This window comes from Arvicanthis niloticus, chromosome 24 (assembly GCF_011762505.2).
Source record: "Arvicanthis niloticus isolate mArvNil1 chromosome 24, mArvNil1.pat.X, whole genome shotgun sequence".
Classification (NCBI taxonomy): Eukaryota; Metazoa; Chordata; class Mammalia; order Rodentia; family Muridae; genus Arvicanthis; species Arvicanthis niloticus.
The window spans coordinates 1,034,167-1,057,359 of NC_133432.1; the positions used below are offsets into that span (position 1 = coordinate 1,034,167).

At 50.5% G+C, this 23,193-nt stretch overlaps 1 protein-coding gene across 10 annotated transcripts in view; it reads right to left on the reverse strand.

Annotated features, from left to right (window-relative positions):
• Window positions 1–796: 796 nt before the first annotated feature.
• Window positions 797–23,193, reverse strand: part of Fbrsl1 (fibrosin like 1) — an 88,285-nt gene continuing 65,888 nt past the window's right edge. For 4 of the 10 annotated variants that reach the window (XM_076922346.1, XM_076922340.1, XM_076922339.1 and 1 more), the window contains 14 exons: window positions 22,574–22,619; window positions 20,467–20,785; window positions 20,123–20,343; window positions 19,656–19,724; window positions 19,256–19,485; window positions 18,597–18,647; window positions 17,632–17,700; window positions 17,482–17,511; window positions 17,232–17,303; window positions 15,772–15,901; window positions 13,163–13,240; window positions 12,888–12,971; window positions 12,494–12,698; window positions 797–2,271 (listed from right to left, as the gene is read on the reverse strand). In XM_076922346.1, the coding sequence (XP_076778461.1) occupies window positions 1,428–2,271; window positions 12,494–12,698; window positions 12,888–12,971; window positions 13,163–13,240; window positions 15,772–15,901; window positions 17,232–17,303; window positions 17,482–17,511; window positions 17,632–17,700; window positions 18,597–18,647; window positions 19,256–19,485; window positions 19,656–19,724; window positions 20,123–20,343; window positions 20,467–20,785; window positions 22,574–22,619 (2,448 nt within the window). In that variant the 3' untranslated portion in view covers window positions 797–1,427. Of the gene's footprint in view, window positions 2,272–12,493; window positions 12,699–12,887; window positions 12,972–13,162; window positions 13,241–15,771; window positions 15,902–17,231; window positions 17,304–17,481; window positions 17,512–17,631; window positions 17,701–18,596; window positions 18,648–19,255; window positions 19,486–19,560; window positions 19,725–20,122; window positions 20,344–20,466; window positions 20,786–22,573; window positions 22,620–23,193 lie in introns of all 10 variants that reach the window. The other 6 variants (XM_076922343.1, XM_076922341.1, XM_076922338.1 and 3 more) reach the window with 5 other exon arrangements.

Sequence of the window (23,193 nt, forward strand, 5' to 3'; positions counted from 1 at the left end):
CTTTGAAGCCCAGAACCCCATACCCCAGGGAGGGATGCAGGCAGTGAGGTACCTGCCTCAGAGCCAAACAAAACACTGGAGCACATTTTATCCAAATCAAGGCTATATTTCTCTCTGTGTGTTGAGTGACACAAAGACAAGACTGTTTAAAATAACCAGAGTCCACCGCAGAATCCAGGCTGGAAGGAACTGAACAGAGGAACTGAACAGTGGGTGCTGAGTGTTGATTCAGTATAAATGTAGTCAAGAACAAAAAAGGACAAGCTGAACACACACACACACACACACACACACACACACACACACACACACACACGGGAAAGCTCAAGAGGGCAGGGCTGCAAAACCAAAGCCAAACAAGGGACACAGGGATGAGAGGCTTAGTGATCGAGAGGGCAATGCCCAGATGCGGCCCCATGGGGAGGAAGAAAAACCTCATCTTCTGGTAACCAACCTTTAGACCCTTGAACTTCTAAGATTCTGCCTGGCCTACACAAATTCAAAGAACACTGCAGTAAAACTAGCACATGGGTGCAGGTCGGTCCTTGGTGACTAGAGCCAGGCTGTCCTGAAGCCCACTGTGAGTCTAAGCAGACACCCGGAAGTGTGGCTCTCTGGGAGGTCCAACCATCTTGGTAGGAAGCTCAGAAACCGGCTCCTCCTGAACATCCTGCTCTGCTTCCCAGGCTTGCTTAGCGGAAGGGTAGGTGCTGCAGTTAAACCGTTGAGTTTGTTCACATGATAGCCTAGTGGGTGTTTGTGACCACGTACACAAATAACCAGAGGGGTTTCTAGAAACTTTTTATAGACTGTCCAGGTTAAGAATTTAATAAGTTTTATAATTATATCAACAGAGTATTTACATTTTTTTCCTTAAAAAAACAAACCAAGGAAATCCTCTTACATCTATGCATAATAGAATAAGGCAGAAAACCCAAAGTTTTGTACATTATTATTAATTATTATTTTAATATATATCTGTAACGTCGGTTCCACGTACCAAGGGAAGGCCAGAGCCGGGCCTGAGTTCGGAGCCTCACAGTGCGCTGGACAGAAAGACCGTTTCTTTCCATAAATAAGACAAACCCTGGGGCTCAAATGGGATCTGAGAAGTTAAACTACAAATCCCAACTAAAAATTCTTTTTTTTTTTTTTTTTTTTTGGTTCTTTAAAATGTCGTTAGAGCACAAAATTAAGAAAAATACAAAACCATTAAAAATGCTTGTCACTTGTGAGGGGAGAAAGATACAAAGCTAAATTTTTCCCTGTGACCTAATCGCAAGCTCGGAAAATGAAGTCACCCCCAGAAAAGCGAAAAGTCCTTGACTATGTAGGCTGCAGCGCGGAGCGGGTGGCTCTGCTCCCGGATTCAGGGAACTGTGCTCAGGTCCCAAGAATTTAAGTTGAGCCAGTTCGCTACGCCGGGACTACCGCGCTTCCACCTCGGGCGGGTTGCACGCAGGCGAGTAGTCCCGTGCCTCACCAGGCCCGAGCGCCAGGGGAGTCGTCCTGGAACGCGCGGGCGGCGTGGGGACCCCGCCCGCAGTCACTAGTGGAGGAGGCGCACCGAGCGCGGCGGCGGCCGGCGGGGTGCGGGCCAGGAGCGCACCGTGCAGCGCCCCAGGAGCCAGGCGCGGGTAGTGCATCGCCGGCAGCAGCGCGGCGTCTGAGTCGGGCGCGCGCGCGCGCTCCAGCTCCTCCCGGTGCACCTCCCGCAGGCGCTCCGGGCTGTAGTCGTGAGGCTCGCGGTCCCGGTAAGCGCGCTCGGAGAGCTCGTAGGGCGAGGGTCCCGCAGCGGGCGGCGGGGCTGGGAAGGAGCGGCGCGGCAGCTCCAGGCCTCGGTAGGTGTCACGCGGCGGATCCCACACGAAGCCCGACGTGCCCAGGCCCAGATGTGTGGCTGTGGAGTGGGTGCTGACGCCCGTGAGGTCCGGTGTCTCGTCTTCCCTGCGCTCCTCCTTGACCTTCACGTCGCCCTGGGGCCGATCGGGCGTCTGCTTCCCGGACTCCCGACCCAGTAGGCCTGCCAGGCGGAGGCAGTCACCCAGGGCTGCCTTGCAGTAGGGCGATGGAGGTCGCGCAGCCAGTTTGGCGCCATCGTCTTTGCTGGGTGAGTGGCTCTCCTTGACCCGAGTCTCAGCCTCACGCTCTGTGAGGACCCCAGGGCGGTTCAGCTCACCGGAGCCCCGCTGCAGGAGGCTGCTGATGGGGTGGCCCACTGGAGCTACAGGGGAGCCGTGGCTCAGCAGGCGCGTCTTCTCCAGGAGGTCCCTGGGGACAAGAGGACAGAGCCGTTACCTACAGCAGCTACAGCTACTAGAAAGCTGTTTGTCAAGTTTCTGTGATCTCAAGTTTCCTGCTGTGTGGAGCCTCTTTGTATCCTGGGCTCCTGGGCTTGTCTGGTGTTAGAAGTACCCCAGCTGAGAGCACACAACAGGAAGCTCTTAACACCCTTCCCTGGTTATTGGCTCGGCTCTTTATACTGCCCTGGGTGGCTGCAGCAGGGCAAATTTAGGGAAGTTCTCCCACATGGGGTGCGGGGCAGGGGAGGGCGAAGCAAGGCAGCATGACTGCCCCAACCCTGGAACTCTCTGCTCAAAACGTAAGCCTTCTCAGGCACCAACTGTATGCAGCCGCTTTGTGTTGGTTTATGTTAGCATTCTGTCTAAACTCCACCTTCACAGTTTTGTGGCAATAGCCAGGTATGCTCTCTCTTGCCTCTCCCCTTCCCCATTCCCTTCCCCCTCTCTCCACGTGGTCATGGCCGGCCTCTTCTCCCCACCGCCCTCTGTCTCTACTACCCTCTTAACTCCCCTCCCCATGCCCTGGATACACTCTATTCTATTCTATACCATCAGGTGACTGGTCCCTCAGGGGTAAGAGATGTCTCAGCGTGGGCCCGCTGGGGCATCCCCTTCTCCCATACCTCACCACACACCTCCACAGAACATATTATATCTCTTTATCTTTTTATAAACACATCAATTTAACCACAGACGGATGGATATCTGCCTTAAATTCTCTCAGCAACAGCCTAAAAATGCAGGCCTGTAATCCAGCCCATGAGAGGCTGTGACATGACTCACTATAAAAAAGTTCAAGACTAGCCTGGGCAATTTGCCCTGGGGCCCTTGAGGATCCTGTGGCACAGAACTACTGCCACCCCTGAGCCAAGAGAGACTACAGTCCTTTACCCTTTTCTGGCAGGGTTCCCAGCTGTGCAAGCTCTTCTCCTGCATCTGCTCACAGCAGGGGGAAGTCGGAAGCAGGCCCAGGGCTCCTTTCTCACCTAGTGGAGGGGGAGGGGACTCTGCTCCTTAGGCCTAGGGGCAGGACAGGGCCCTCAGGGACTGACCAGGGCGCTTGAAGAGCACCCTAAGGAGGGTTGTGCCTGCTGCAGGAGCTGCATGGATCAGGCTAACTTTTGTCTCCTGGGGACCTCCCACCCCACTTTCAGTCTTCGGTGCTTACAGTGGGTGGTAGCGAATGTGCTGGACACTGGTGACCTCCACACATCTGTTTATACCCAGCAAGCTCCTTCCAACCGATGTCTGCTATTGGGGAGAAGCAATCTATGGGTGGCCCTTGCCCAAGTAGGGCTCCCAGATCAGATCAGAGTCACCTCAGTGAGACAGGCACTCTCAAGAGTCCACCTGCCACTGGGTGTGGTTGCAAATACCTTTAGTCCCAGCACTACAGAGGCTGAGGCAGAGTGCTCTCCGTGAGTTCAAGGCCTGAGTTCCAGGATAGCCAGGGCTACAGTCTCCCTGTCTACAGGGTCTCCCGTCTCAAAAGGAATTCACTGTCATGCCCATAAACAATCCCATCCTCAGCTCAGGAGAGGAGGTGTGTGAAACCCACAAGGGTCGCTGCTGAGGGTTTACTGGACTTGAGGGCATCGGTGTCTCTGGCAACTTCTAGGAATGTCAACCAAGCAGGCTTTTGACCCTGGACTGCCTGCTAAAAACACATATCGCATTGATTTTAGTAGCCTACACCTTGCTCAAGTATGACTGAAGTGTATCCCCAAGTCTTGTATTTGGGACATCTGTGGAGAAAGAAGGAACTTCTTCAAGCTCTAGGTCCACTCTTCCACCTGGAGGCCCCTCCTGTTTACTGATATTTAAACCAGGGAACTCTTTACTTTTGTGGTCCTAGGAACTGACGCCAGAGCCAGGCAAATACATTTACTGGGCTTTACCCCCAATCCAAGGAGGATTTGGGGGTCCTGCACCCCCTTCTCCTCACCTCTTACCCATCTCCCTACCTTTTCTGACACCCATCTCACCCAGAATGAGGCTGCTCACCTGGCTTACTACCTGAAACCTCCAGGTCTAGGCAGGCTTTGTCCTTAGCAGTGCAAACCCCATTCTGAGGTTTTACTGTTGTGCCAGTCGGTCTGAAGTCTTCCTGGTCTACCTTCCATTGCCCCCTCTCACTACACTAACTGCGGACCTCTAGAGCACAGGCCTTTGCCATTCCCCACACCAATGCATCCAACACCCACGCGATAAGGTATGGTCCAGGTTCAGTTTACAAGTGCCCTCAACGACAACTCAGAGGTCCTCTAGCTCCACTGGAGATCCCTGTTCCAGCCCCAGTCACTTCCTGGTTGTAGCTGACCATTATAGAAATGAGCTGCTTACCTCGCCTAAAATGGATGCAAGACTTCCATTCCTGCACATTTTGGCTTGCCTCAAAACAAATCTGAAGATATCAGTAAGCCTGTTGACTGGCTGGATCCAATACAAATTGGATCATACTTTTGGCTTTCAAAGCCTCACAGACTCAGAAAACCTAAGACAGAAGGGAAACCGTTCTACATGTCTCTTACGCCCTCTCCTGCCTCAGCCTTCATTTCTCCATTTCCACTTATGAGGTGCTATCAGCTCAACCCCCCACCCCCAACACACACAGGGAGATGGTTCTCTGTGTGCCCTGGCTGTTCTGGAACTCACTATAGACCAGGCTGGCCTCCCTCAAACTCAAGAGAGCCATCTGCCTCTGCCTCATAAGTGTTGGGATTATGCCTTTTGATCATTTGTTTTGAGATAGGTTTTCTCTGCTTGTGGCCCAGGAACAGGGATTAAAGGTGTGTTCTGCCACACCCAGCCCGTCACAGTCCCTAGACTCTCAGATGCTAATCTGAGTGACCTCCCTATGTCACAGGACTGAACGGAAATACAGATCTCATTTCTTTGATACAAAAGATCCAATTAAGACCTGGGGTCTCTTCTCTCTTGAGGGGCCCCATAAATCCTGCCCAGGACAAAAAGCCAGTTCTGCTCCATAAGGCTGTTAATGGTTTCAGAGGCACCACAATAGAGTCTAATCTGTTTTGGTCTAAACAAGAACTGCTGGTGTCTGTCTCCTCGGTCCCCCCCCCCCCCCCCCCCACAGCAGGGCTGGCAACATTCCCTCCGGAGACTGAGGTCACTCTCCACCTGGAGACAAATATTAGCCTTTTTAAAAAAATTTTAAATAAAGCACCTTTACTCTCTTTCCTTCCCTTGTCTACTCTGTAACTCGGCAGAGAGAACTCATGCTATGATCCTGGCTAGCTATCTCTGGACCCTGCTTCCTCAAGCTGGGACTCTGACACTCTTACCTCTGCTTGCTATTTTTGCCTGTGTAGGCCATAGCTGCATCCCCTCCTGTACCCATCCATACTAACTGAAGTGTCTTCCTAAAGTAAAGGGTGTGTGTAATGGGCCCCATTTGACCCAGGAGATGGTGGATCGACCCCACAGGGGATTCTGCCCTGGTTAGGGTTGGTTAGGCTGAGCTCACCTTGCACAGAAATGTGGTTTGCTGTCATCTTAGCTGGTGAACTCATTAAAGTGGAAGCCACCATGTGACCTTGCCACCATCTTGGTGCATGTAGCCATGTGGTACCAACAAAAACAGCAGCAGCAGCCATAAAACTCCTTGGTACTGCCTAGTCCTCTGGAGATCACTAAACCCCTTTTATGATGAACTACAGAGGTAACTAACTGGTGAGCCAGCCTGACTCCATCTTGGACTTGAACGCCATCTTATAATAAAGACAAACTAGATTTACTACTGTTTATGATTAAATCTGTTTCCCAAAGACTGTGCTATGCCCCACCTGTAACCTTAATTACAGTTCTGTAAACCCATTCCAAGAAACAGCAACCATGTCTTTGTTTCAAAAAGTTATGACCACCTTGCAACCCTACCTTTGTCAAAAGGTTATCCTGACCACGCGTTATGTTTTGCTCCTATCATAATGCCGATCTTGCCCAATCCACCATTAGGAAACCCCCTTCCCCTGGGCTATAAAAACCCTTATCTTGCCCATGTTCAATGCTGAACTCTCTAAACCTGCCTTAAGGGGAGGCAGCCTGTGCATACAAATAAAAAAAGCTTGCTGTAATTAATTTGTCCGTGATGATTATCTGGGTAGATTGCTTTTTATCACATCTTTGGGATTTACAGTAATATCTTAAATTCAAATATATATATTTTATATAAAAATGTATAATATATAAATTATATATGATATGTAATTACATAAAAATATTTTTAGTTTTGACAGTGTGGTGATTTGAATAAGAACGACCCCCAAAGGCTCATATGGGTGTGGCTTTGATGGAGAGGTGTCATTGGGGTGGGCTTTGAGGTGTAAAAAACCCATGCCAAGCTCAGCCTATCAGTTTCTCAGTCTTTCAATCTGTCTGTCTGTCTCTCTTAGCTACTTCTCTAGCACCATGCTTGCTGCCACACTCCCTGCTCTGATAATGGACTAACTCTCTAAAGTTGTAAATAAGTCCCCGATTAAATGCTTGCTTTCATGGTGTCTCTTCATAGCAGTAGAAGTTGGTAGCAGGAGTAGCTATTGCTGTGCCAGGCCTGTGGTGCTGTTTATTGAAAGAACCGAGGCTTTAGGGATTCAGACTACAAGAGTGGCTGAATGCTCTAAGTGGGGTTTACTGGACCGTAGTAGGAACACTGACATGGTGCTGACCGTGGTATGAATCATGTTGGCCCAGTTCAAGAAACTTCGGAGGGAAGAAAATTCATTAGTAAGTGGCCTGCAGACCATTTTGACAAAGAATGTGGCTGCTTTTTGCCCTTGTCCTGAAAATATGCCCGAGGCTGAAGAGTTTTTAATCACTGGCAGAGATTTCAGGACAGCCTAATATTGACTGTGTTATGTGGTTATTAGTGATGGCTTTTACACACACCTATAATGAAGAGGAACAAACTGGACAAAGATAAGAAGTTTAAAGAAAAGCCCTGTCCTGAATAGAATAAAGGGAGTCACACCTCACAGAAAGGCTCCACCCAGCTAAGCTTTCAACCTATGGAAAGGAATCAAGGGAGGCTTCATCAGCAAAGGAAACCATCGATGAGAGAGAGAGAGAGAGAGAGAGAGAGAGAGAGAGAGAGAGAGAGAGAGAGAGAGAGAGAGAGAGAGAGAGAGAGAGCCGAGTTCCAGCCGCATCAAACAGAAGAACCTGGCAGCTTCAGCCATGTGGTTCTGAAGGCTTTAGAGGCAGAGGGGTTGTGGAATCTCTCTCCACAGCTAAGGAAAGCTGCTGAGGCCAGGCACGTGTCAGGGGTGTCCCTGCATGGAGGCCTGAAAGGCCTCTGCATGGAACTGTGAAGGAAGCTTAGTTTGCGCTGGAGACTCCAAGATGTTGGAGGTGCCAGCGGTGGGACACCTGCCAAGGAGAGCTGCACGCTGCCTGTGGGGCCGGCCTGAGAGAGAGTGTGTGCCGCAGTCAACAAAGCTGAAGGGGGGTTGGAGCTCTGAGATTGATTTGACACCAGACATGGAAGATGCACAGTTAGGAGTTTGCCCTGTGGGTTCTGGTCTTGCTCTGGTTTTCAGCGTGCTCAGTTCTTCCCTTTGGATGGTAATTTATATTCAGTGTTGGTGTGTGATCCGCTTCTCCACTTTTGGCTCTGATTTTTACAGGGTGTTGCAGTTAGATTGCCTGTTGAGACTTTGTGGAGCCTTGTGAAGCTGAACTGAACATGAATATGGCTATAAGCCTTGGAGCGGGGCGGGGGGCGGGAGTATGTATGCCACGGTAGTTTGAGTAAGAACTCATAGGTGGGGTCTTGTTGGGGGAAATGTGTCACTAGAGGGTAAGCTCTGAGGTTTCAAAACCTAGCCCTGTGTGCCAACCTCCCACCACCTCCTTTGCAGATCAGAAGCTTTCAGCTACTGTTCTAGTGCCATGGTTGGTGCCAGGCTGATAATGGACTGACCCTCTGAAGGTGTAAGCAAGCCATCAATTAAAAGCTTTCTTTTATTATAAGACTTCCCGTGGTCATGGTGTCTTTTCACAGGGATGGAACAGTGACTAAGACAGTCTTTATACGGCACATTTACTGGATCCTAAGAAGGACCTAAGTTTTCCTTCCCACACTGGCACACTAACAAAGGCTGCCAACACTCGAGATCTGTGGAGACTCATCTAAACCTTGGTAAAGCACAGATCCCAACAGAGACCCAGTGAGGAGCTGCCATGGAAGGCAGGCGCTGTAGGGTCTCAATGCCTAATATACTGCCAGTATCTCTAGGCCTGGTTTCCTCTAACTGAGATAAAATGTTCCTTCTCCCGTCCAACACTCTTGTTCCACATGTATCTGCTTTTTGTTTCTGCCTGACCTAAGAATATGCTTACGAAGGATCTTTATGTTACGTTCCCTTTCACAAAGTGGACTATTAAAGAACAATTCCAACAAACAAACATTTGAAATTTAGATTCATTACAATATATATTGGGGCGGGAGAGATCGCTCTGTGGTTAAGCACACCGAGGACGCAGGTTCAGTTTCCAGCACCTACACGGCAGCTCACAACTGTCTGTGTGTAGCTCCTGTTCTAGGGGATGTGACACCTCACACAGATATACATGCAGTCAAAACGCCAATGTACATAACATAAAAATAAATATTCTCTGTCTACATGACTATGGCTTTTTAAAATATCAAGTACTTACTGACAAAGTGATGTATATGTAAGCGCTCATGTAGACTAAAGTTGTTAAACTTGACCCAACTTCATTTTGTTCATAGTAAAACCAAAATTTTAAGAAATAAAATGATAAGGGACTAGAGAGATGGCTCAGTGGTTAAGAGCACCGACTGCTCTTCTAGAGGTCCTGAGTTCAATTCCCAGCAACCACATGGTGGCTCACAACCATCTGTAATGGGATCTGATGCCTTCTGATGTATCTGAAGACAGCTACAGAGTACTCATATAAATAAAATAAATAAATCTTTGAAAAAGAAATAAAGCCGGGCAGTGGTGGCGCACGCCTTTAATCCCAGCACTTGGGAGGCAGAGGTAGGCAGATTTCTGAGTTCGAGGCCAGCCTGGTCTACCGAGTGAGTTCCAGGACAGCCAAGGCTACACAGAGAAACTCTGTCTCGAAAAACAAAAAAAAGAAAAAGAAATAAAATAATAAAAGACAAAAATAAATTTATTCGATGTGACCATATAGAGAAAACAAACAGATATGGCTAATGGCCCTGAACCTTTCTTTGGAAGAATTAACATGAGTTTCTAAATTTAAAATCTGCTTTTAAGGAACACACATAGTCAAGATATTATCTCCTTAATCCTTGTCTCAATTCTGGTTCTATAACATGGTCCCCATTGCTTCAGGATATAAAAATAACTTTTAAAAGGTGATTAAGTCTTGCTGGAGAGGTTGCTCAGTGATCTAATCTCCCAGCACCCACGTCAGGTGGCTCACAACCACCTGTAACTCCAGCTACACGGGGATCTGACACCTCTTGCCTCTAAGGGCCTCTACACTCACATGCAAATGCCTGCACACAGACACACTCATGCACGTATTTGAAAATAATAAAAAGTTACAGGCCATCTGTGGCCCCCACAGGCTCATGTATTTGAATGCTTGGTCCCCAGCTGGTAGAACTATTTGAGAAGGACTAAGGTGTGGTCTTGGTGGTGGAGGTGTGTCACTGCTGAGTTTCAAAGCCCACACTAGGCCCAGTCTTGGGCTCTGCCTGTTACTAGCAAATCAAATGTAGTTCTTAGCTCCTGCCCCAGAGCAATGCCTACCTGATGTCATGTGTCTGCCATGATGAAAACAGACTAACCCTCTGAAACTTTAAGCAAGCCCTGAACTAAATGGTCTCTTTTGTATGTTGCCTTGATCATGGTGTCTCCTCACAGCAGAACAGAATCGAAGGCACCATCCCAACCAAGTTCATGAAAAAAAAAAAAAAAAGTGTGTGTGTGTGTGTGTGTGTGTGTGTGTGTGTGTGTGAGGGATTTAAAGATTAAAAAGAAAAAAAAAGGCCACATATGTACTGAGTAAAAAGGTTTTCAGGGCCACCCACACCCCCATCAGCAAACCTTACCATTCAATTCTCTCAGCCCAATAAACTCATTGGTTTCTCAGGGTGGACTGTGATGAGTCTGAACTTAGTTGATCATTAGGAACTTACAAGGAGGGTATAGACATTGCTTAGTTCCCCCCCTCCCAGGGGGAAAAATTCTCATAACAGATAGGAAACTTATTTGTTAATGTTATTATGTCTCCTGATATTAAGGGAAAAAAGGAAAAACGTTAGAAGGCTATAAAGATGAAATTGCTTTATTTATTATTATGTATAAAGGCCAAGCTGGCTGGATGCTTCCAGAATGGAAAAGAAAACTGGAAGGCTTCTGCAAGTTATGAACGTCTGAGTAAGGCAGTGAAGGTAAACAGAGGATGAGATTTACATATAAAATATATGATGTAATGACAAATTAAAATGTATGTCTAATATTGAAAATGACTTCTATCTAGTATATTCTAACCAGTGTCCAGTCTGCAGAGGAGGGTTAACAAGAGGGAGAGTCTCCTCCAGATTTCTAAGTTAAACAGTGGTCAGCAGACCTTTGACTTATTCTCACGTAGAAGGAGTCGGACTGACTAGTAAAACAAAGACCAGAGGAACCAGAGGCTCCTCCCACACCCAGTGACCCTGAGGGCTGGATCCTTAATTAGCCCTGACAGAACAAAAACAAAAATTAATTTTGGCTACGTATGTGGTCTTAGACACTCAGCAGGAAAGTATATACAGAATTAAAGTGATCAGTGCATTTCTTTCAGTTTAATCCTCACATTATACTTAACCACATGAAATGTTACCTAGATAACTATTTCTCACTGATGAGATACTACCCAGATATAGGACATGACCTTTGGGTTACTTGAGTAACAGCACTTCCCAAGTGCTTGTTCCTTGTGCAGAAGTCTGGATCTGATGCAGTAGCAGCTGATTACAGTTATCCTTCTACTACGGGCTCTGGTACGTGGCTCAGACAGCTGTACAGTTACACTCTACCTTACTAAACAAAACTTACGTTAAAAAAATTTCCTCATTAACTTTAGTCTCTTAATGTTCTTCACAAGGTTGTAATGAAGGAGCTCTAATGGCTAATTTCAAACTTATGCTGGCCAGTGACAAGTGTCTGAAGCCCTTCCACAAAACCAGTGGCCTCGAATCTTACAACGGACTACAGTGACCAAAGCTGCCAGTCTTGGTGACACCTATGACAAAACTGCCAAGGGTTCTGTACATGGCTGTCTCGCCTATTCTCTTCCCCTATCAATGGCAAAACTGCCCAGCTATTTTAAGTGTACGTGCAGTAAGAATTATAACGGTCCCAGCAGTCTGACTTTGTTTACAGGTGCTGCTTCCCTTACAACACACTCTGAGGATGTGTCCTGCCACCAAACGGCTGCCGGGCCTCCTGGATCCCGGCACCTTTAGGGTTTACTGTTGCCCTTCCATTGCTCCTTCTCTGCTACTCTTTTACACCCCGATGCCAGCTACGAAGCTGTTAGGTGCTCTGTGCCCCCAAACCCCTAGCAGCAGTCAGATGACCTCTAAAAGGGGCAAATGGGCCATACAATTCATCCTTGCTGCTCTGGGCATTTTTTCTTTCTGAAATCAGAACTAAAATAGCTGGATTGAGGGCTTCTTTACATGAATTAACCTCTTTGTCTGGCCAACTCTCATAAAAACTTAAATTTCAGATCAGCTTAATATTCTTCAGGACCAATTAGTTTTTGGCTGCAAGAATTAATGCGGATGTGTTGTCTACCCCCGTCTACCCCCCAAGCCCCCTGTATATGTTCTTTGGGTCTGGAACCAAGGGTTAATGACTTAAAAGCCTCAGGTAAATTGACATACTGAGAACATCTGCAGGCAGTTAGAAGCCAGGAAGCTCCTGAGGAGGCTAACATACCAGCCTTTGCTGGTATTTACGTCTGTGAGACCTTTCAGGAGCAGACCTGCAGAATAAATCTGCCACCCTCAAAGTTCCCTCTTCTGCCTGTAAAACCTCCATGCCCCAGCCTCCACTCCCATGGAGATTTAAGGAGTCTCCTCTTTTATTTTCATGTTAGTGTTTTGATCAACCCTGATCTAACAGACTTGCCTGGTGAGAAGCCAAACCAGGTAGGGAGTTCTCAGGGCCAGATGAACTCACCTCTCATGCTCTTCCTGGCCCTTGTCAGGCTCTCGGTCGTGGTTGGTCAGGGCTGAGAGGCGCTCCGCGTCCATTGGCTTGGGCCACGGGGGCGGGGTAGGAAAGGAAGGTGGCACCCGGTGCAGCCGGTTCCAGGCATCATGGGGGCTGGGCAGGCCGAGCAAAGCTGTGCCCTCCTTGGGGGCAAAGATGCTGCTCCCTGGTGCTAAAGTGGGAGATGAAGACAAAGGGCCAGGCGTGTGAGCGAGGCAAGATGCCCCTCAACACTGTGCACTGCTCAATCCTAAGAGGCTGTCAGGAGTCTTAGCCTAGAGGGAGGTCAGGGTGCAGGACAGACAAGAGGGTGAAGGGTGAAGGGTGAAGGGTGAAGGGATGGGTGTGGCCAGTCACTTACTCAGTGCATGGCTGCCCAGACCTCCAAATGCGTGGTTGCTCAGGCTCCCCAGGCCTCCAAAAGTGCTGGATCTGCTGAAAGGGTCTGCAGGGGGTGAGGAGAGGGTAAGAAGGGGTCAGATATCTACAAGTCTTCCACCCTGCCCCCAAACTGATAGAGTGGCCCAGAAGCTTCTAGCTTGGGCGGGTGCCACCCATACTGGTCTGAGAGGTTGTGGGACCACACATATCCCTCTAGCCCATGGAAGACGCCACCCAGGCTTCCAGGTCACCTACCTGTCAGATGACCAGTGGGCAGGAAGCTGCCATGATGAGCTGAGGGTCCAAATGGGTTGGTGGTTGGATGGGTGGCACCTGGGTGGATAGTAACCAGGTTGATGGAGACACCAGAGCTGGGACTTCTCGCCTCTGGAGGTGGCTCACAGATGGGACACCCCAGTTCACTTTGGAACCCTCTATCTCCCATTCTTTCACGTCTACATCACTGTGCATGCATATAGTTAGATCATGAAGTTGGAATTCAGATATTCAGAGTGAGCAGGGGCAATGGTACTGACATTGACTATAGTAGAGCTCACACAGAGGAAGAAGACAAGATATGGGCAAAAATGGAGGCGGCCCAAGTAAGTGAACTATAATGGTACTAATCCCCAAGGTAGTGGGTTTAAGACTAGAGCTAAAAATGATCCTGACTATCCAAGGGAGGCAGGTGGCTTTGGGTCCACGGCTTTCTGTGGAGTCCCTGAACACAGGGCTCTGCCTGCAAGAGTCATCTTAGTACCTGCTGTGGCATCTCGAACAACCAAACCCTGAGTCTCCCAGAACCGAGTGTGGACAGCAGTGTGGGGACTGCTGAGGGTTGCGGTGACTAGGGAGACCCAGTGCTGGAACCTGTCAAGAACCCATTCTGCATGGGGCAGCAGATGGGGGGCAGAGCAGGGGAAAGAGCAGCAGGTGAGGGGAGCAGCAACTGGGGGGGGGGGGAGCAGTTGGGAGGGCAGCAGGTGGGGCACATATTCTAAGAGGACAGATGCGGTGAACTCCCCACTCCAGCCATCAGAGCTTTTGGTCTGCACTAAGGCTCTAACAAGCAAATCAATCCATCTTAACTGGGTGCAGACAGCCTTCCCAGAGCAATGCAAATGCACTGGTACAGTTTGGGAGATGAGCAGACTTGTGAGCACTGGGAGAAAGGCTGAACTCTTAACTCTCTAAACTCCTAACTTAGTTAGAAAAAGGGCAGCAAAGAAATAAAGGTCAAGGACATACAGATGCCAGAGAGAAAGTCTTATGTTTAACATTTTGATGAAGCTGGCAGAAGTGCAGGGAAGAGATGCAGGACAAGGTGATATGAGCTGCTTTAGCCTGAAAGGAGCTGAGGCTAGACACTAGTCATCACCACTTAGAGGGTTTCTACAGCCCGCAGGGCATGGGGGACTAAGAGAGGGTTTCTACAGTCCACAGGGCATCAGGAACTAAATGCCCTAAGTATGGGCTTCAAACCAGATAGTATACACTTCTTCAGAATCTATATACACCCTCTTTTTTTTTTTTTTTTTAGCTAAATGTAATTTTTAAATGAGTAATGAGTGAGACATTAAACATGCAGGAATGTGTTTACATTCCTACACAAAAGGGATGTGTTTACAGGAATGTGTTTACATTCCTACACCTTACTGCACCTTGCTGCTGGATTAGATGACATTGGAAAGGAATGAATTTTCTTTCCCGTATAGTTTCAACTCAATCCCAGTAAAAATATCAAATATCTGGTGGACACTAGGCAGGTTTAAGACGACAGAGAACTTTGGGAAGTGGGGAGAAGGCATTGGTCATCCAAGACAGGGACTTAGGGATGGAGGAGAGTCCAGCTGCAGAACCTCGCAGAGCACTAAGAGTTGTATCCTGGGGCTTGAGCCAGGTTGGATGTCACTAGGAACACCTCTGCTTTGAGGGTCTAGATCTGAGTGTTCACAGTCCAGAGGCTACCAGGATGCCAAATCCAGGGATGGGGAAAAGCCACCATACCGTGAGGCCAGCTCTGCCATCCTAACGTGTTAGCAAAGGTGACAAAATACTTGCCCTCATCCACCACAAATGGGCACCGAGTGGGAAGAGATGGAAAGGACGAGGATAACAGACCTGAGACCTTGTGGAAGAAGAGGGATCCTACAGAGGAAAGACAGCCTTCGTGTGTGTGTGTGTGTGTGTGTGTGTGTATGTGTGTGTGTGTATGCGCACACAGGCTGTAAGAACATTCTCAGGCCCTCAGCTTGTCTCTACCAATATTTGGGTTCAGGTTTTGAGTTTAAGGGGGTTCCTTCCATGCCCTTAACTGATCTGCAGCACATGCTGTGTCTAGACTTCATTCACGTAGCCTCATGCTGAGTCTCTTTTTTTTCCTCCTGGAGACGTGGGATTTGGATACACGTCAGACAGGTGTCCCCTGTAAACCCTGGGCATGAAGTCTTGCTGAAAAGGGCTTCCAAGAATAAGAGCAAACAACTCTCCACTGCCATGCACTTAGGGAAGGCTGGGACACAGGTTGTTGGAAACAGTTCCCTATATGTGGAGACAACAGATACTGTCCTGGGATGTTGAGCTTAAAGAAGATAGAGTCCCAGTGATGAGGGATGCCAGGATGAGAAGGGACCAGGTCACCAAGCATCAGGTGATGTGGGACAGAGGCCCAGGTGACACACAGCGGTCAGGGTCTCAGTGTACATGGGCTGGCTTTGGGAACTATGGGTCCTTTGGACTGGAGCCAGCAGTAGATATAAAGAACACTGTGCAAGGGCCCTGGGAAAGTCTCTCATCCCCACACCAGACAAGACAGATATTTTGGACCCACTCAGACCCCTGATCCCAGCTACCCTTGGTCTCACCTGTGCTGGAGAAGAGGGGCCGAGCCAGGTCCTGTGGGTAGTGGAACCCAGAGAACATGCCTGGGGCAGGGGGCCGGCTGAACAGGTCCAGCTTTGTGCCAACCTCTAGCTTGTGGGGGTCCAGCTGCATCTGCAGGGGGACAGGGTGTGTGCCAGGGCTGTGTGCCAGGCCTGGCCATTGCCCCCAGGTAGAGCCTGAATGGGTAGCCTGGACTATACAGGGACCGCCCATACTCTGGCAGCCCCAGGTAAGGGGGGAAGGATAGCCAGTTTTAATGGGTTTCATCTGGGACAGGAGAACCAAAACCTTGCTACAGTATGTGATGCATGGAGCTGCAATGGCACCACCTTTATATCATGGCTTTCAGTTGGTATATTCTTTACAATATAGCATATTTGTGTATTTCATTTCGCAGAAAATATCTTCATTTAGATTTCACAAAATTCAGCTGAAAAAGCATATCCAAACTTGCTTGTTTTCCAATGATGCAATTTATGTTTAAAAACAGGAATCTTACAGCAGTGAGACGGCTCACTAGGTAAAAGCTCCTGCCATGAAGCCTGAGGGCCTGGGTTCAAGTCTTAGGACCCACATGGTAGAAAAAGAAATCCAACTCCTTCAAGTTGTCTCTAACCTCCAAATGCTTGCCATGGCACACATGTATTGCAAATGTAGGTGCACACAGTAAGCGCGCACACACACGAAATCCCCAAACCACAACTTTATTAAACTCATGTGGACCTGAGGTGCTTGCCCTTCTTTGTGCTGGGCATCCCTTATGGGCTCTGTGGCCAGAGGCTCCACTGAGTGTGGCTCTGAGGACAAGGACAAGTGCCCTTCCACTTCCACTGTTGCCTGTGTGACCTGCCCTGTCGTGCCTTGCTATGGCCAGCATTTGATACACCACCATGTTGGAGTGTTCTATGTTAGGTGGGGGCAAGTGGGGAGCAGGTAGAACTTTGTCTATAACCACAATCACAAGTTAACGGCTGAGTGAGAACCAAGCCTGTATTCCCTAAACTATCACCAGGGATCACTCAGGAACCACTGTGGTCACCCGTTGAGTTTTACCACTCCAGTCCTGGAAATCCACACTGCAAGTACCTTCCCACTTCCACCTAGGCATGTGCACTCTCACGAGTCCCTCTCTGCTGACTTCTTTAAGGTCTTTTAGGAGACTTTTACAACGATACACAAAGATGCAGTAAACTACGGGGAACATCTGTATTGCAGATTGTCCTGACTTCCAGTAAAAACACTGTCCCTCTCCCAGTTCCTGCCAGGCAGACACTGTGCACATGCACTGTCTTCCCAACACAGGCTCTTCCCGGGCAGTTCCACGAATGCTCCTCACTGCAACCTTGGAGCTGGCCGGAGCCTCTCATCACACACCCTGGAGTCCTCCCAAATGGTCCCACCAGGGAGGCCCTGGCAGTGTGCCCGCCTGGCCCGGCCTCACCTTCATCTTCTGCTGCTGGTGGTAGATCTGCCAGGCGATCTGCACGTGTACCGCACACCACTTCCCTGGTTTCTGTGGCAGGACCGGGATGTGCTCAGAGAGCCCAGTGCCTCTTCCCAGGCCTCATCTTCCCCAGATTCCTACCATCAGGACCACCCCAAGGCCACCCAGGAGAGCATCGAAGTCCTTCCCAGCCACAGCCCTGGGTGTGCTTCCAACTCTTCTTCCCAGCATGCACTCACGCACTCACCCTGACTGCTGTCCGGTATGGATCAGACACCTGTGGTAAACAGGAGAGAGGTGGGTCATGTCCAGGCTCTGTGGGTGCACAGGCCCAGGGCTGGGAGAGACAGCACCTGAGTGTATGTTGTCAACTTACATGGTGACTACTGACACCTACCCCAGGTGCTTTCTGCAGGAAAGTATGAACCGCACTGGACCGGCCTGTTATCTCGATTGAGTTTGAAGTCTGAAGGTACAGGGAGAGAGGGAGAGAGAGCATGAGGAACTTATATGCTGAGGAGGGAATAAGCAGGAGGCCTCTGGGAGTCCCAAGTTCTGGGATGACCTATACTTTGGCCTGCCGGTGGGACCCTGCAGTTACCTCAGTCCCATCATAAGACCACTTCCCCTTCAATCAAAAGGTCTTGCCAAGGCAGGAAGACTGGCTTATGACATCACTGGGGAGAATGGATTGCCTCACTCTGAGAGGCACCTACATACCAGGGTAAGACAGTAGGAACAAGCACAGTGTCCAGCCCTGGAGACTTAGGGAGCTTGCTCTGCATGAACATGGGTGGGCTTAGGTGAAATGGGGCCTACATTTTCTGTTTGGAGGGAGAGGCCATGGAACCTCCCCTGCTCAGCTCCTGGCTCTTCCTGCTCCTTCCCTCCTGGGCAAGGTGTTGGGTTTCACTGCCAACTCAGTTTGCCAACTCCCGCAGGGCTCAGTAGCAGGCTTTCTGATTGCAAACAGGCCCTCAACCAGCAGGGGTCGCTCATAGTAAGGCGAGATTGCAACAAGAACTGGAGCTAGGCAGTAGCCCCGCCCCATGCCCTAAACCCACCCACCTGCCGGCCTCTTCCCTGCTAGGAGCAGCTGTACCTAGGGCTGCACAGCACCCTGAAGGGACCCAAAGGGGACAGGGTGTGCAAGCAGGGAGGGCAGCCCAGGGCCTGTGGGAGGGAAGGGCGGGAAGAGCTGCAAGACAGAGAATTCTGGGCTGTGGGTCCCACATGGTAGAGGGTCCTGGAGCACTGCTTCGCCCCTTCCCACCCCTAGCATCCAGAAGGAAGCACAGACAAGTTTGCAGCATCCTCACACCCCAAGCAGGCTGTAATCTGGGCCTGAGCACGGGGACTCACGTTGGAATGTCGGAAGTAGGGGCTGTCCAGCTTGGGTGAGAACTTGTCAAACTGCAAGGGAAGAAAGCAAAGGTAAGACTTCCTGTACAGGCCTAATGCCCTCTATTGGCCCAGAACCCACCCACCGCTGGGTTAGGCGGTGACCAGGACGGCTACTGCTTTCTGAAGCACGCGGCCTGGTGTCACCTGGCTCCTGGTTCAGAGGTTGGTGTTTACTCAGCTGAGACTCTAGATAGGGGAGTAAGCATGAAGCCCTGGCTGAAGTAAAGGTAGGAGAGCCATGAACACCCCAGGCCGTGACAGAGAAAGTGGGTGCGCAACAAGGTTTAAATGGACCAAGGGACACACAAGAGGACTGCAATGGCCTGGTCCATGCAGCCTAGTTTTGTCTAGGCTCTGAGACCTGATGTCAGGCCTAAGACTGAGCACTGTCAGCCCAGGCTCAGGCCCTGGCAGGGGAGACCAGAGGGTGGGCTGGGGTTCAGGCCCACAGTCCAGCGCCCAGCCTGACAGTCAAGTGGGGTCTACACACACCGGCAGGAGATACCAGAGCCATCTGCTCATGGCCTGTGTGCATGAGAGTGAGTGTGCCTCTGTGTATACTGCTGCCTGTCCCACCCAGCCCGCCCGGCCAGCAGCCAGCACTCAGGCCTACGCACCGGCGAGGGTGCGGTGGGCGGCATGAGCGGCGTCGGGGGCAGCCCTGCAAAGGGGGCAAATGTGTGTTGGTGCTGGTGTGTGTGCTGGTGTGTGTGCTGGTGCGTGTGCTGATGCGTGTGCTGGTGGAACTCGGCCCGCAGCAGAGCCCCCGGGCCCAGGGAGGCGCCAGGCCGCTCCGCGTTCTGCACCAGAAACCGCGTGTTCAGCTCTTGCCTGAGCAGTTCGTGATCTACAAGAGAAAAAGAGAGAGAGACAGAGAGGCACGTCGGCCGTGGGCTCCCAGCGGGGCGAGGCGGATAGTCACCTGGCACTCCCGGGGTCGGCAGGCCAAGCCGTGGTAGCCGCTCGCTACTTGCGGGCCCAGGGGTGGAGGTAAGAGAGGAGCCTGTGACCAAGTACCAATCAGAATCCCCGAATGAGGCTGGCAATACATGATTGGCTGGTTGAATGAGATCAACAGACTGGCATCTAGAGGCAAGGAGAGAAGTCTGTGAGCCCTGTTCAGAGCCAGGCCTATGGCCTCAGGCTGGGACACTGGCCCTGCAGGATAGATGACTGACTCCACTCAGAAATCCTTCAGAGATTAGAAATTGGTGAAGGTTCCAGCCAAAAGTAAGAGGAGGGACTTGGGCCCCACTCGGGGTCTTCTGGAAGTTGTGAGCAGCAAAGGTGGAGGCCAATGCAAGAAAGCAGGGACTGCCTGCCTGAGTAGGGGTGTTATGTACATGACCCACAAAGTCCTCGAAGATCCCCTCCACCGCTGCCCTCGAACGGCTAGCTCACAAACCTCTCAGGATCTTCACCTCTTCCATCCTGGCCCAGGGCCCCATTGAGGTTGAGCATGCACCCCTGGGTGTAATACCTACCGGCGGGGTGTCCTGGGATGACCAGGCTGCTGGCGGGCAACGCCGGGGGCGGGGGCAGTGTTGGGGGGGCAGCGAACATTGCCGCGGCGTGGTGCTGGTGCTGCGCCTGGGACCTGAGCGCCAGGTGTGAGGTAGACAGGTGGGGGCCGGGGCCGTGTGGAGACAGTGTCACGTGCTTTGCCAGGCCCAGAGGGGCACCACTGACAGTGCTGCTGCTCCTGCTGCAGGACACGGGGTTCAGTGGCATCCTTGCCCTCAGAACCTGGCTATCCCATAGCCACAGTCCCTTTCCAAGGCCAGCACCACCTCCCTCAGCCCAGGCCATGGCCTCACCCACTCCCCACCTGAGGCTGTGCAGGTGCAGGCTACTGGATGCCACCTGGCCAGGGCCAGGGCCCACAAAGGCGCCCAAAGACAGAGGCACGTGTGTTGGGAGTGAGCCCCGATGCTGTGGGGTAAGCTGTGGCTGCGGAACGTGGTGAGGTACAATGGGGGCTTCTCTCTTCACCAGGGGGCTGGCCCGAGCTCCTGGCGGAGGTCCTGAGGGTGCAGGTGCTGTGGCAGGCAGTAAAGACTCGGTGCTAAGCTCACTGCTGCGTTCCAGGCCTGACACCTTGGGCACTGCCCCCGCCTTGGCCTCTGACTTCTCACCTCTCCCAGAACCTGCAGAGAAAGGGCAGGTGTGTTGTTGGACCTGGCCCTATGTGCCCAAGCATCACTTGCCAGTAACCAGAATGTCCAGACCTGCCATTGCTCTTGGCACAATGCTAAGGGTCCTGTGATGATCCCTATATCCAATGGGGAAACATGAACAGAAATAAATACATCCTGTTCATGACCTGAGGTCACACGGATAAGCTCAGGTGTGCCAGCCTCCTCCCTAGTGCCCAACCCCAGGTCCTTTTCATAACTCCAGAATTTCAGGCTTCAAGGTAAGGCTAGGGTATAAGGCTGTTATAAGCCTATCTTTTAAATTTCTGTGAGGTTGCCCCCCCCCCCAACCTCCATGTTTATTTTTTGTGTGTGTTTTGGCTGCGCGCATCTGCGCACCACCAGCTTGCCTGGTACCTGTGGGCCACGTGGAACTAGCGTTGTAGATGGTTAAGAACCACCATGTGGGTATTGAGAATCTAACCCTGGTACTCTGGAAGAGCAATCAGTGCTCTTAACCATCTCTCTAGCCTCCCTTTTTCTTTTCCTTCCATCCTTTTGTTTTGGGGGAAGGGGGGACAAGTTTTCTCTGTGTAGCCTGGCTATCCTGGAACTCACTCTGAGAGAGTGGCCCCGAAATCAGAGATCTGCCTACCTCTGCTTCCCAAGTGTCAGGATTGAAGGAGTGCACCACCAGCGCTCAGACCCTTTTTTTTTTTCTCTTAAATGTTTATTTTAGTTTTAAAATTATGTGTTTTCAAAGTGTGTGTCTCTGTGAGTACAAGTGTCTGAGGAGAGAAAAGGCACTGGATTCCCTGGAACATGTGTGAGCTGCCTAATATGGGTGTCGGAGCCCAGACTCTAGCAGGCCTCTTATAGAGCATGATAATTTGGTAATCACTGAGCTGTTCTCCAGCCACCGCTCTCCCCCTTAAGATGACAGGGTCTCTCTATGTACTCCTGGCTGTTGTGCAGCTTGCTCTGTAGATCAGGCTGGCCTCAACAATCAAGAGATCCTCCTGCAGCTACCTACCAAGTGCTGGGGTCAAAGGTGTGTGATACTATGTCCTTATTTCTCTTTAAAATATTTTTTCTTCACATTGTGTGCATGTGCCATGGTGCACAGCTGGAGATCAGAGACCCTGTAGGAGTCAGTCCTCTCCCTCTAACGTGGAGATTCTGGGTTTTGAATTCAACTCCACTGAAGGTGGACTTGGCAGGCAGTGTGCATACTTGGTACCACCTTAACCACTGAGCCATCTCAGTGCTGGGAGATGAGTCTTGAACATGCTAGGCAAGTGCTCTGCTACTGAGCAATCTCTCTAGCCCTCTTTGACTTTTTATTTTCAGACAGGTTTATTTAAGACACCAGGATAGTCACAAACTCACTCCATAGCCCACAATGGCCTCTAATTTTAATGGTCTTACCTCAGCCTCCAAAATAGCTGGGAAGACAGGCCTGGGCCATTAGGTACAACTCTTGTAACCCCATTTTGTAAACAAGATCAGGGTTCTACAAGGACTTGCCCCGTGGCTGACACTTGTCCAACCTCTGCTTACCTCTTGGCTGCAGCATGCATTAGCATGCATTCACACAGGTACACACACTGGTGCCCATCTCTGTCTGATGCCTGTGGTGATCAGCAGAAGCGGCCTCCTACACTAAGACTGCTTCCCTTTGCTCCACTGTTTCTAGACCACCATCCCTGATCAGTGAGATAAACAGACCCCCCTAAGGCTCCTACTGCCCTCGAGTTTCTACAACCTGAGACCCAGAAGCTGGGCTGGGGAAACACTCACCTTTATCAGGTGCCGGGGCAAAGAGCTTCTCAGAGCCCACAGATGCCTGAGGAGAGAGAAGAGGCTAACAGGCTGGAGCTGAGAGTGACTATTACCCACCACCCCAGCAGATCCCAATCCCACCAGCAGCCTGGCAGGTGGCCCATCTCTGTGCTCAGGGCTCCTCTGAGTCTCAGCTGCAGGCTGAAGGCAGAGAAGGGAAGACAGTCCTTCCTTACTGCGGCTGCCTCGTGCCCAGCCCACGGCAGAGTCAGTACCTGGAGAGCTAGAAAGGGCTGTGCAACCTTTTGACATTGCAGCTTGACGTTGCCATCACAAATGTGCCAGACTGCATTCAAAGATATCCTGGGATACATTCAGCTGTGGGCCACAGGATCAGTCCTACTAGGTACAGGTGGGGGATGTGTCCTGTGCTGTGGTATAGTGCCACTCTCAACATCTGGGACTGGCCAAGTCAGGGTCATGTAGTCCAAGCACACCAAAACTCTGAGGGGATCCGCTGCTCTCTCTTTTCCATTTCTCCCAGAGAAGCATACTTGCCTAGTTTGGAGTGAGCAGGCATTTGCAGCTATGCAAGTAATTAGGATGAGAATGTAGCCATGGAAGGTGAATGAAGGGCC